At 39.2% G+C, this 14,210-nt stretch overlaps 1 protein-coding gene across 1 annotated transcript; it reads right to left on the bottom strand.

The window, feature by feature from the left end:
• Positions 1 to 812: 812 nt before the first annotated feature.
• LOC103107641 (olfactory receptor 2M4) lies at positions 813 to 1,757 on the bottom strand. The gene has a single exon (XM_007516451.2). It carries the CDS (start codon positions 1,755 to 1,757, stop codon positions 813 to 815), a length of 945 nt encoding a protein of 314 aa, XP_007516513.2.
• Positions 1,758 to 14,210: the final 12,453 nt, after the last annotated feature.

Raw genomic sequence — 14,210 nt, 5'->3', positions numbered from 1 at the left:
TTGAAGAAAGCACTTGAACAAATTCTCCACTTCTAAATGTTTGAGAATTAAGTAGAAATGAGTCAGGAATAAAATAGTCAATATAGATGAGAAAGGAGAGGTAAAACTAAGTTTAAGTTTTGATAGGAAAATAATCCTTAGGTGAAAATGTAGATTACCAAAAGTAACTTACCAATTCCAACCCTATTTTCTTAATTCAAACATAAAATCTCACACTTTTATTTGAATCCCAACTAATAACTAGTAATATAACTAATAACTAATAACTAATAATATAGCTGAAAGTTGTGAAGTTGATGCAGCCTATGGTAATGAATAAAGTCTGCTTGTGATGTTTCTAGGTATAGAAAGTAAAATTATATTCAAGAGGGGGTCAGGCGGTATTTCAGGGGTTTAAGTGCACGTGGTGCAAAGTGCAAGGACTGGTTTAAGCCTCCGGGTTCGAGCCCTGGCTCCCCACCTGTAGGGGGTCCCTTCACAGGCAGTGAAGCAGATCTGCAGGTGTCTATCTTTCTTTTCCCCTCACTGTCTCCCCCTTCTCTCTCTATTTCTCTCTGTCCTATCCAACAATGAATGGCATCAACAATAACAATAATAACCACAAGGCTACAACAACAAGGGCAACAAAAGGGGGGGATGGCCTCCAGGAGTAGTGTATTCATGGTGCAGGCACTGAGCCCCAACAATAACCCTGGAGGCAAAAAAAAAAATGTTCAAGAAAAGATATAAAGTAGGAAGAAAGATAAAAGCAAACCAGGAATGCAAGAGACTACTTTTCTTGAAAATTGACCAGAGTGAACATTCAAAAACACTTAATGATGTTGCATTATCTTGCTATTCCTCAATAATTTCTGAAGTCCCTTGGACACTTCTTTGTTGCGGAGACTGTAGATGAGAGGGTTTAGCATGGGTGTGAGGATGGTGTAGAAGGCTGAAACCATCTTGTCTTGGTCTGGTGTATGGGTAGAGGCTGGCCTCATATACATGAACATGGCAGCACCATAGTAGAGTCCAACCACAGAAAGGTGTGAGGAACAGGTAGTAAAGGCTTTGCGGCGGCTTTCCCCAGAACTCATGCGGATGACAGCTTGAATGACTCTGGTATACGAACCAATGATTACTGAGACAGGAAAGATCAGCATCACCACACAGCAAATAAAAAGCACTCTTTCAAAAACAGAAGTGTCTGTGCAAGATAGTGGTAGAAGGGCGGCAACATCACAGAAAAAGTGATGAATTTCCAGAGAGTTGCAGTAAGAAAATGACAGTGCTGCAGCGAGGACAATGATACCATCCAGAGAGCCCAAGATCCAGGAAGAAACTGTCATGAGCACACAGAGCTTCTGATTCATTAGGATGGTATAACGGAGAGGGTAGCAGATAGCCACATAACGGTCATAAGCCATGACAGCCAAGAGGAAACATTCAGCTCCTAGTAGGGATACGATGAAAAATATTTGGGTTCCACAACCTGCTAGAGAGATGGACTTCCTGCCAGACAAGTAATTGAAGGCCATCTTTGGTACCGTAGTGGAGATGAGCATAAGGTCCATGAGGGACAGTTGACTGAGGAGAAAGTACATGGGTGTGTGGAGCTGGGTGTCCAAATAAATAAGAAGAATCATAACAATATTTCCCATGAAGGCTACTAGGAAGATGCCAAAGACCAGAGAGAAGAGAAAGATGTGGGTGGGACTATGACTGAAGATTCCCAGCAGGATGAAATCAAAGTTGAATGTCTGGTTTCTCCACACCATCCTGGTAAATTGACCTTTCCTGGACATTGAAGATAAGATAGACTTTTATTGTTATTTTTCAGTAAGTGGAGTGTAAGTTTTGCATAACTATTTACAAATGGCAAACAAATTTGAAATCCTTTGCCACTGAAGTTTTCATAGGGAAAATATTTGTTATATAATGATTCTGAAGAACTTATGTCAATTATAGCTAATGGTAGAACTCTTCTCAAATAAGTGAGCTTAATAATAAAGATAATTTTGTTGTCTTGACAATACACAAAATAACTTAGTTCCAGAGAATTAAAATGTGATATAAAGGGGTCATGGAAGCAGTTTACCTGTAGAGCATGTTTTAGACGGATATCTGTACTGCATAAAAGGACACAGTGCTTCTCTTGTTCTTCTCATATATATAATCTCATTCTCAATTAATAAGCAGTAAAAATTTGTCAAAATTTAGTAAAATATCTTCATTTCAAGTTCTAACATTTGGGCCTTAGAAGAGTGCCTTAAATAATGAGCTATTTTAGCATCTGGAGAGGTGGCTTAGCAGATAGAGTGCATGACTTGAATGTTTGAAGCCTCCAGTTCATTCCCCATCAATGCCAGAGCAGTGTTCTAGTCTCTTTATGTTCTTCCTCCTCTCCCTCCTCTCTCTCACTTTCTGTTTCCTTCTCTCTCTCTCTCTCTCTCTCTCTCTCTCTCTCTGACACACACACACACACACAAATTCAAAAAATTAATCTTAACAGAAATAATAAAGTTACACTGAACATTGAAACCACAAGATAATTCTTGTTTAGATCACAAATTCACTTCTTTGTCTATCTACTATGCAATAGATTATTATACTTTAATAATGCATATGTTTAGACAAATCATATTTTTATTGTAAGAATGCATCAGAGTTTTGGGTTATGGAGATAGTGCAATAGTAATACACATAGCTTGTACACAAGAACTTCCTAGTTTAACTCTCCTGCATCATTAGTAGCCACAATTGAGTGGTATTCTGGTCCAAATTAATTAAGTAATCAAATCAACAGAGCAGTGTATAAAAATATTGGCAGCTCCATAAGTATTTAACAAATACAGTCTCAGTTCCAAATACTCACCATAAAGAAACACCAGATCCTTACTTTGTTATCCTAATTTTAAACTAGGATTTCATATTACACACAGACTCAAAATTGGATAGATTTTACAATCCAGCCCTATTAGATGGTCCTATTGATCCTTCTGTACTCTTTTATTTTTGTATTATCCTTACCTATTTATTGAATAGAGACATCCAGAAATTGAGATAGAAGGGGATGATAGAGAGGGAGAGAGACACCTGCAACACTGCTTCACTACTTGCAAAGCTTTCCCCCTGCAGCTGAGAACTTGGGGTTTGAACCCAGCTCTTTGCACACTGTAACATGTGCCCTTAACCAGGTGTACCACCATGTGGTCCCTGATCCTTCTATATTTGATCATGGTGATTATTAATGCAAAATGAAGATAGGAATAATAATATCTCTGAAGAGAAGTGATTTGAATGGAAGAGAGGCAAGGGCATATGAATTATGAAAGATAAAATTAAACTGCAAATATGAAACAGGGAGAGGAGATTAAGAATAGAAAACCCACAATTTTGGGGCATTATAAATATTAATGGACATAGTAAGACACACAACACAAACTATGGACATGCCAGAAGAATTTCAATGACCACAGTGATTTGAGAAGACAACTTACAGTACTGGAGCTAACCCTTTCATAGAGCTTGTAATAATGGACAACCTGAAGATTTCCATTCATAAATTCACAATGTTTCATATTTACAGAGTTCAGAAAAGTTTTATATATCATGACATTTAACTACATCATGTTTTAGTGAATTCTCTGTTTTATAATTTAATTCTAAAAGAATTATCAACTGCTGCATTTATTGAAGTATTTGATTCATAAGTAACTATATTTGGTTCTGTTTTGAGGCAATAATATTTCTCCAATATTTTTGTACTGAAAAATTGTGTTGGGTATTATCTAAGATAAATGTTAAACTGTATTTTTATTAAAAAGTTATACTGAAGTCATTTGGACTGTGGAGTTATTTTGAAGTGTGTTATCTACCAAGTAGAAAATAAAAGAAGAATGAATCTACTTTAGCATCATTCTTTTTATTTTTAGCATGAATAAAACCTAAAATATGGGAAGTAATGGCGAGATTCCAGAACATTGTGAAAAAATGCACAAAACATAATATGTGTGCAAAAAATGAAGACCAATTTTAGTAACCTGACTGAAGAAGGTTTATTCTTATATAATCTTACAAAGTGTTCCAAAAACTCTTATGCAGTATCACATATTTATTCTCAGAAAAAACATTATAGATCAAGAAAGGAGGCAATAAATTCTCAAAAAAGAAAAACTTGCGTATTGAATTAAAGTAAAGTAAAGACTCTGGGGTAACAGGGTGAATTCAGGTCCTAGAAGACAAAGGAGGGCCTATTGGGGTTTGAACTGTTATTTGGAAAACTGAGAAATGTTATACATGTACAAACTATTCTATTTTATTTTACTGTTGACTGTAAACCATTAATCCCCCAATAAAGAAATCTAAAAAAGAAAAGAAAAGAAAAGCTTAACTTATTTATACTCACAGATGATCAGCAAGGTATAAATTCAAAAAGTGCTGATGAAGCCTAGCATGTTTATACTCTGAACAATATTCACTTTTATTTAGAGCTATATTGGAACTTTTCTTTCTGCCTCCTCTAGAAAATATTCAGCATAAACACTAAGATAGACCCACAATTTCCAGAGTCCAATTCATAACCTGGTGTAATGGACTTCAGATATTTTACCTCTACTGAGAATTCAGTCCCTTGACTTTAATTACAGAAGCCAAAAGGATATTTCAGAAGCTCTCTTAGGAAAATCCATATGAATCCTAAATTCTTGCTTATTGTTGCCAATTTTGACATTTTAATATGTTATAGTACTAAAATTTTAAAAGCACTAATATTTCTTTTTTAAATTTCTTTATTGGGGAATTAATGTTTTACATTCGACAGTGAATACAATAGTTTGTACGTGCATAATATTTCGCAGTTTTCCATATAACAATACAACCCCCACTAGGTCCTCTGGCATCCTTTTTGGACCTATATGCTCCCCACCACGCACCCCAGAGTCTTTTACTTTAGTGCAACATGCCAATTCCAGTTCAGGTTCTACCTGTGTTTGCTCTTCAGATCTTGTTTTTCAACTTCTGCCTGAGAGTGAGATCATCCCATATTCATCCTTCTGTTTATGACTTATTTCACTTAACATGAATTCTTCAAGATCTATCCAAGATGGGCTGAAAACAGTGAAGTCACCATTTTTAATAGCTGAGTAGTATTCCATTGTATATATATATATATATATATATACCACAACTTGCTCAGCCACTCATCTGTTGTTGAACACCTGGGTTCTTTCCAGGCTTTGGCTGTTACAAATTGTGCTGCTAAGAACATATGTGTACACAGATCTTTTTGGATGGGTGTGTTGGGTTCCTTAGGATATATCCCCAGGAGAGGAATTGCAGGATCATAGAGTAGGTCTATTTCTAGCCTTCTGAGAGTTCTCCAGACTGCTCTCCACAGAGGCTGGACCAATTTACATTCCCACCAGCAGTGCAGGAGGGTTCCTTTGTCCCCACAAGATCTCCTGAATTTGCTGCTGTTACCTTTTCTGATGTAGGACATTCTCACAAGAGTGAAATGGTATCTCATTATTGTCTTTATTTGCTTTTCTCTGACAGAGACCTGGAGAATTTTTTCATGTGTTTCTCAACCTTTTGGATCTTTTCTGTGGTGAATATTCTGTCCATATCCTCTCCCCATTTTTGGATGGGGTCATTTGTTTTCTTGTGGTTGAGTTTGGAAAGCACTTTATATATTTTGGTTATTAGCCTCTTGTCTGATGTATGGCATGTAAAGTCTTCTCCCATTCTGTGAGGGGTCTCTTTGTTTGCGTATTGGTTTCTTTTGCTGTGAAGAAGCTTTTTTATTTTTTAATTTTAATTATTGATTTATAAAATGGAAACACTGACAAGACCATAGAATAAGAGGGGTATAATTCCCACCACCAGAGCTCTGTATCCCATCCCATTCCCTGATAGCTTTCCTATTCTTTTTTTTAAATTTATTTAAGAAAGGAGACATTTATGACTACACTTTACTAGGAGTGTACATAAACACCATTCCCACCACCAAAAGACAGTGACCCATCCCTCCCACCCACTCCCACCCCCCACTGGCCCAGGAAGCTGCATGTCTACCCCTCACCATAGGGTTTTTACTTTGGTGCCCTACTTACAATTTGATCAGGTCCTGCTTTTAGTTTCCCTTTCAGATCTTCTTACTCAACTTCTGTTGATGAGTGGGATCATCCCATACTCATCTTTATCTTTCTGACATAGCTCACTTAACATAATTCCTTCTAGCTCTGTCCAAGATGGGTCAGAGAAGATGGGTTCATTGTTCTTGATAGCTGCATAGTATTCAATTGTATATATATACCACAGCTTTCTCAGCCACTCATCTGTTGTTGGGCACCTGTTGCTTCTAGGTTTTAGCTATTATGAATTGTGCTGCTATGAACATAGGAGTACACACCTCTTTTTGGTTGGGTGTTATGGAGTCCTTGGGGTATAACCCCAGGAGAGGAATTACTGGATCATATAGAAGGTCCATGTCTAGCCTTCTGAGAGTTTTCCAGACTGCTCTCCACAGAGGCTGGACCAATTTACATTCCCAGCAGCAGTACAAAAAGGTTCCTCTGTCCCCACAGCCTCTCCAGCATTTGTTACTGCTGTCCTTTTTGATGTATGCCATTCTCACAGGAGTGAGGTGGTATCTTAGTGTTGTCTTAATTTGCATTTCTCTGATAATCAGAGGCCTAGAGCAGTTTTTCATATGTTTGTTAGCCTTTTGGATCTCCTCTGAGGTGAATATTTTGTTCATATCCTCTGCCCATTTTTGGATGGGGTCATTTGCTTTTTTGGTGCTAGGTTTGCTGAGCTCTTTATATATTTTGGTGATTAGTTTCTTGTCTGATGTATGGCATGTGAAGATCTTCTCCCATTCTGTGAGGGGTCTCTTTGTTTAATAGTTTCTTTGGATGTGCAGAAGCTTTTCAATTTGATGTAGCCCCATTGGTTTGTTTCTGCTTTAGTCTTCCTTGCAATTAGGTTTGATTCATCAAAGATGTCCTTGAGGTGTATCCATAAACTACTGCAAAATATATACCTGAAAGCAGAAGTACACTAGAGTTTGCAGCGAGTACCCCCCTAATACTTCCTCTCCACTATTCCAACCTTTGGGTCCATGATCGCTCAACAATTTGTTTGGCTTTGTATGTTAACTCTCTTTTCAGCCACCAGGTTCCAGATGCCATCAGGATGCCGGCCAGGCTTCCCTGGACTGAAGACCCCCACCAATGTGCCCTGTAGCTCCGCTTCCCCAGAGACCCATGCTACAAGGGAAAGAGAGAGGCAGACTGGGAGTATGGACCGACCAGGCAACATCCATGTTCAGCGGGGAAGCAATTACAGAAGCCAGACCTTCCACCTTCTGCAACCCACAATGACCCTGGGTCCATGCTCCCAGAGGGATAGAGAATGGGAAAGCTCTCAGGGGAAGGGATGGGATTTGGAGATTGGGTGGTGGGAATTGTGTGGAGTTGTACCTCTCCTACCCTCTGGATTTGTTAATTTATCCTTTCTTAAATAAAAAATAAATTTAAAAAAAGAAGAAAGGAGACATTAACAAAACCGTAGGATTTGAGGGGTACAACTCCACACAATTCCCACCACCTGATCTCCATATCACATCCCCTCCCCTGATAGCTTTCCCATTCTCTATCCCTCTGGGAGTATGGACCCAGGGTCTTTGTGGGTTGCAGAAAGTGGAAAGTCTGGCTTCTGTAATTGCTTCCCCGCTGAACATGGCCGTTGACTGGTCAATCCATACTCCCAGTTGTGCAGAAGCCTTTTAATTTGATGTAGTCCCATAGGTTTATACTTGCCTTAGTCATTTTTGTAATTGGATTCATTTCATTGAAGATGTCTTTAAAATTTATGCAGAAAAGAGTTCTGCCAATATTTTCCTCTAAGTATCTGATAGTTTCGGGTCTAACATTCAATTCCTTTATCCACTTGGAATTTATTTTTGTGTTTGGTGAAATAAACTGGTTCAGGTTCATTCCTCTGCATCTTTCAACCCATTTTTTCCAACACCATTTGTTGAAGACACTCCCCTCTCCCCATTTAATAATGTGGGCACCTTTGTCAAAGATTAAATGTCCATAGGTGTCGGGGGGAGAACTTTTTTAACTGTGTCCCATCCTATCCTCCTTCCTCTCTGCCCCCAGTGAAGCTGAATATATACACCCTCACCCTTAACGTAGGGTTGTTACTTTGGTGACCTACTCCAGATTCATTCAAATCCTACTTTGAATTTCCCTTTCTGTTCTTCTTTCTCAACTTCTGTTTATGAGTGGGATCATCCCATACTCATCTTTATCTTTCTGACTTAGCTCACTTAACACAATTCTTTCAAGCTCTATGCAAGATGGGTCATAGAAAGTGGGTTCATTGTTCTTAATATCTGCGTAGTATTCCATTGTGTATATATACCACAGATTTCTCATCTGTTATTGGGTACCTGGTTTGCTTCCAGGTTTTAGCTATTCTGAATTGTGCTGCTATGAACATAGGTGTACACATATCCTTTTGGTTGGGTGTTATGGAGTCCTTGGGGTATATCCCTAGGAGAGGAATTACTGGGTCATATGAAAGGTCCATATCTAGCCTTGTGAGAATTCTCCAGGCTGCTCTTCACAGACATTGGACCAATTTACATTCCCACCAGCAGTGCAGAAGGGTCCTTTGTCCCCACAGCCTCTCCATTATTTGTTGCTGCTGTCCTTTTTGATGTATGCCATTCTCACAGGGGTGAGGTGGTATCTCAATGTTGTTTTTATTTGCATTTCTCAGACAATCAGTGACCTGGAGCAATTTTTCATGTGTTTGTTAACCTTTTGGATCTCTTCTGTAGTGAATGTTCTGTTTATATCCTCTGCAGAGGTCACATAGCCTCTTAAGCTGAATATGGGCCCCACATCACATCATCAGTAGGGTTTACAGTCAATAATATTTATACACCTTTCCATTATTTGGGAGCTACTCTCTTCCCTGAACAAGCTTGCTGGTCTTTTTTCCAGTCATGACATCATCTCCCCAGACAATAATTAGGATACACCTGCATATCACATTTCAGGCTCAGGGGAAAAAATAAAAATAACTAGTATAGTCATAACCCCTTTGGAATATAACTAAAATATGCATACTAGCTAGCTGCAAAAAGTAGGAACCCCCCCAACTCTTCATCTGCACTATTCCAACCTTTAGGTTCATGATTAGTCAACAATTTGTTTGGCTTTATATGTTAACTCTCTTTTCAGCCACTAGGTTCCAGATGCTACCATGATGCTGAATAGACTTCCCTGGACAGACAACCCCACCAATGTGTCCTGGAGCTCAGATTCCCTAGAACCCGCCCAACAAGAGAAAGAGAGAAGCAGACTAGGAGTATGGGTAGACCTGTCAAAGCCCATGTTCAGCAGGGAAGCATTTACAGAAGCCAGGCCTTCCACTTTCTGCATCCTACAATGACCTTCGGTCCATACTTCCAGAGGGTTAAAGAATAGGAAAGCTATCAAGGGAGGGGATGGGATATAAAGTTCTAGTGGTGGAATGTGTGGAGTTGTACCCCTCCTATCCTATGGTTCTATCAGTGTTTCCTTTTTATAAATAAAATAAAAAGACACAATTATATATAAATAGCATCAAATGATATAAATTATGACGATATCTTGTATGATACAGCAAATCCTAACAGTAGGATTTTCAAAGTTAACCCAATTGCCAAATAATTTTATTATAACAAAAATTATCTATTTCCTTTTTAAACCCTAAGACAGCAGGAACCTCCTGCTTCCTCTATAGAGCCCATATTACCCCAGTCCTGGGACCGCTAAGGTGAGGCTCACTTTCATGCATGCTTCTCTCAATTCATACCAAATGATATTGCATCTGCTGATCCCAACCTAATCAATGCAATGAGTACCACCTCGGCGTGCTTCACTTCGACTTTGTCCAGAGACGTCAGGCAAGGAATGTAAACCCTTCAGTCTCAGGTGAAAGGTGAGACCTTTCCTTTCTCATAGGATTCCGTAATTCCATTTTGGTTAGTTCACTTCCTAACAAAGTCCCAAAATCTAGATATAGACCAGGTCCCATGAGACAGGGCATATGTTCACATGTATCCATAAATTAGGGCAAAATACATACCTGAAAGCAAAAGTGCATAATAGTCTGCTGTGAGTCAATATATGAAGCAAGAAGCAGAAAGACCTAAAAAGATACCATAAAGTTACTAATGAAATAGTTTATACCTAGACCTAGATACTCTACTCACCTACTTCCTATTACACTTCCCTTAGTCACTCCAAAGCTAACCTTATCAAAGCAAGGACTACAAAAGTTGAATAAGGGCAGGCAAAAGATTGGCATACTTTAATGATGACTCTTCAGTCAAGAACAGGCCATTCCATTATCTGATGCTCTAGTCAGGGAGTCCCAGGATTCCCAAACAGACATGATCAGCCTAGATTTCAAATAGGTCCCTCTCTCCATTGCCACTGGTCATTTCCATCAGGAACAACACAATAGACCCCTTTGTGGGCCCCCATAGGACTTGGCCCTCAATGTGGATAAACAATGGTAGAGAGTGTTCCATCCTCCAAAGGGAGACTGGATAACGAACGCTATCTTCCACCTGAGTAAGATGTGTCCTGAAATTAGTGCAACTTGGAACATTCCTACTCATGACCACAGAATGCAAGTTCAGACCTACAGGGATGCAGAGCTTACAAAGGCTCTTTTGCTGAATATGGGCCCCAGATTTAATCGATGAGATTTGCAGTCAACAATATTTATACACCTTTCCCATATTTAGGAGTTACTTTCTTCCCTGATCCAGCTTTCTAGCTCTATTTCCATCCATAACATCATCTCTCCAGACAACTTGGGTCCACCTGCATACCAGATGTCAGACTCAGTAAAAAACTAGTATGATCATGGGCCCTCTGGAATATAACTAAAATAGGCCTACTAGCTATCTTCAAAATAGAGACCCCAAATCTTCATCTGCAATATTCCAGCCTTTAGATTCTTGATTAGTCAACAATTTCTTTGGCTTTATATGTTAACTCTCTTTTCAGACAACAGATTCCAGATGCTACCATGATGCTGACCAGAGTTCCCTGGGCAGATGACCCCACTAATGTGTCCTGGAGCCCTGCTTCCCCAGAACCCTGTCCCACTAGGGAAAGAGAAAGGTAGTCTGGAAGTATGGATCGACCTTTCTTATATATATATATATATATATATATATATATATATATATATATATATATATATATATATGAAGTATTTACTCACACAAGCAATAGAATAGCCATTATAAGAACTTAAACAATGTAAAGACCCAGGAACTGACACACAAAGACCTCAAGAGAGCTGAGGGGTCCACCTCCCCAAGCTGGAGTGCCAAAAGTGGCCCCATCAACTGGGAGAGAGAGACAGAGAATCTTCAAACTCATGTCTTTTTATTATGGTTAGGAACAGAATAGTCACTCTTATCCTGAGGAGCAATGGGGTGGTTTGTTTTTGTGTGTGTGAGTTCAGTAACCTCACTCTTTGTAAACAGTTGTCCTTGGGGTGTTCAGCAGGATTGAGTCACTCAATATCTGAAGAGCCAGTTGGCCTTGGGTGCTCAGCAAGAGGGAGTTTCCCAGTACCTGAGGAGCCAGGTGGCCTCTTTCTGGCCGCCTGGAAAAAAATGGAGAACTTTTAAAATGAGAGAGCTCTGAGAAAAGCCTCTAGGTAGGCCGACTTTCTCACACTTTCTAAAAGGGTATAGAACTAGGACCTAAACTTCTTTCTTTTCTTTTTTCTTTTTTTAAATTTATTTATAAAAAGGAAACATTGACAGAACCATAGGATGAGAGGGGTACAACTCTACACAGTTCCCACCACTATAACTCTGTATCTCATCCCCTCCCTGATCTATTCTTTAACCCTCTGAACAATTGCTTCCCCACTGAACAGGTCATAAATCGACCTTTCTCCTTCACCTCATCTTGGATGGAACTTGAAGGAATCATGTAAAATGGCATAAGCCAAAAAGAGAAGAATCAACAATGGATGATCTCAATAATATGCAGAACTTAAGAAACAAGGGCCGAAAGTGAAAACAAAGTAAAACTTGGACTGGGTGTGGATTATTGTGTCAAAACAAAGAACTCTGGGTAAAGAAGGCAAGAGGACGCTTCTCCAGAGCCCCACCCTACAATGGAAAGAGAGAAGCAGACTGGGAGTATGGATCAACCAGTCAACGCCCATGTTCAGCAGGGAAGCAATTACAGAAGCCAGACCTTCCACCTTCTGCATCCTACAATAACCTTGGGTTCATACTCCCAGAGGGATAAAGAATAGGAAAGCTGTCAGGGGAGGGGATGGGATACAGAGATCTGGTAGTGGGAATTGTGTGGAGTTGTACTCCTCTTATCCTATGGTTTTGTCAATGTTTCCCTTTTATAAATTAAAAAATAATAATAATAAAAAGGCAGGAGGAGAATGGGGCAGCAGTGGAGGGCTTTAGGGCCCTGGTATATGATGGTGGAAGAGTACCTAAGTTGGTGGTGAAAGTATTTGCAGACAACTATCATGGGGAAATTCAAAATTGTACCCATGTGTCAACAAGTATAAAAAGTATATTAGATGACATAATAGCAGAAAACTTCACCACAACAGAAAGGACATAAAGATTCAAGAAGAAAGGGGCCAGGTGGTGGCGCACTTCGTTGAGCACACATGTTACAATGTGTAAGGACCCAGGTTCAAGTCCCTGGTCCCTACCTGCAGGTGGAAAAGCTTTGCAAGTGGTGAAGCAGGGCTGAAGGTGTCTTTCTTTCTCTCTCCCTTTCTATCTCCCTCTACCCTCTCGATTTCTGGCTGTCTCTGCCCAATAAATAAAGATAACAAAAAAATTTTTAAAAATTCAAGAAGTCCAGAGAATCCTAAAAAAAATTAACCAATATCTACATACACCAAGACACATGATAGCTAAAATGTCAAGGAGTAATGATAAAGAAAGGATTCTGAAGGCTGCAAGAGAAAAACAGAGTCACATACAGAGGAAAATCTGTAAGATCATCAGATCTTTTTTTGTTTTTCTTTACTAGAGGATTAATGCTTTATAGTCAACAGTAAAGTACAATAGTTTGTACATGCATAACATTTCCCAGTTTGCCACATAACAATTCAGGCCCTGCCAGTCCCTGTTCAGGCACCATTTGCCAGGCCAGGCCGGGCTAGCTTCGCGGGCAGGAGACAGACGACCAAGGACACACAGCTGAGCTGGGAACGCAGTTCAATCTTTACTGACGAGCGACGAGCGGGGATGCAGTTCAAGAATCTGATATCTCATCTAATCTTTCTTCATTCTAAAGCCATGTCTTTTATGTCTCCTGAGATGGAAGTGTCAGGAAGAGGGAGCATGTAGGATAGGTGGTGGGGAGAAGGAAAATAGCACCAGAAGCAGTGGGGATTAAACCAATGAAAACAATGATTATGTAAATAGACCACAGCCTCAAGCAATGTAACAGAAGGGGTCTTAGAAGCAGAATTTAGAAGCATACCAACAAGGCCCCAGTAGGTCCTACTATACCATCGTAGGCCAGGACCTAGACCCTACCCCCTACCCCCTACCCCAGAGCATTTTACTTTGGTGCAATACTCCAACTCCAGTCCGAGCTCAGCAAACTTTAAATACCAGAATGGCAAGATATATATGGAGCAGTCAATGAGAAAGGCTTTAATATAAGAATACTCTATCCTGCCAGATTTTAGTTGACAACATCACTAAAAACATGCCAAACTCAAGATAAGTTTAAGATAATGGAAATTAAATCCATAATAAATCCATAATATCAATAAAGGTCAATTGTCTGAATTTGCCCACTAAAGGCACAGAATAGGAAGATGTATCAGAAAACACAAACCAACTGTGTTTTATCTGCAGAAATCTCACCTAACTCAACAGGACAAAAACAAAATCAAAATAGAAGGATAGAAAATTATCACACATTTTGAATATATATTATGTCATTCCCTTCTGGTATTTAAATTTTCCCTTAAGAAATCAGATGATAGTCTTATGGGAGTAAATGCAAATATTTGCCTTCCTCTTGGTGCTTTTAGAATTCTCTCTTTGACCTTTGTGATTTTAGTTAGGATTGAGTTGTTATTATATTTGTACATATTTTGATTGGAACACTTTGGACTCCCAGTAAATGAGATTTCTTTCT

Source organism: Erinaceus europaeus, chromosome 2 (assembly GCF_950295315.1).
Source record: "Erinaceus europaeus chromosome 2, mEriEur2.1, whole genome shotgun sequence".
In the NCBI taxonomy this organism is placed as follows: domain Eukaryota; kingdom Metazoa; phylum Chordata; class Mammalia; order Eulipotyphla; family Erinaceidae; genus Erinaceus; species Erinaceus europaeus.
Note: the sequence above shows the minus strand (reverse complement) of the source record. Positions and strands in the feature narration are given on the sequence as shown.

Excerpts from the sequence above, each read along its gene's own strand:
- LOC103107641 (XM_007516451.2), bottom strand. The coding sequence starts at position 1,757 with ATGGTGTGGAGAAACCAGACATTCAACTTTGATTTCATCCTGCTGGGA.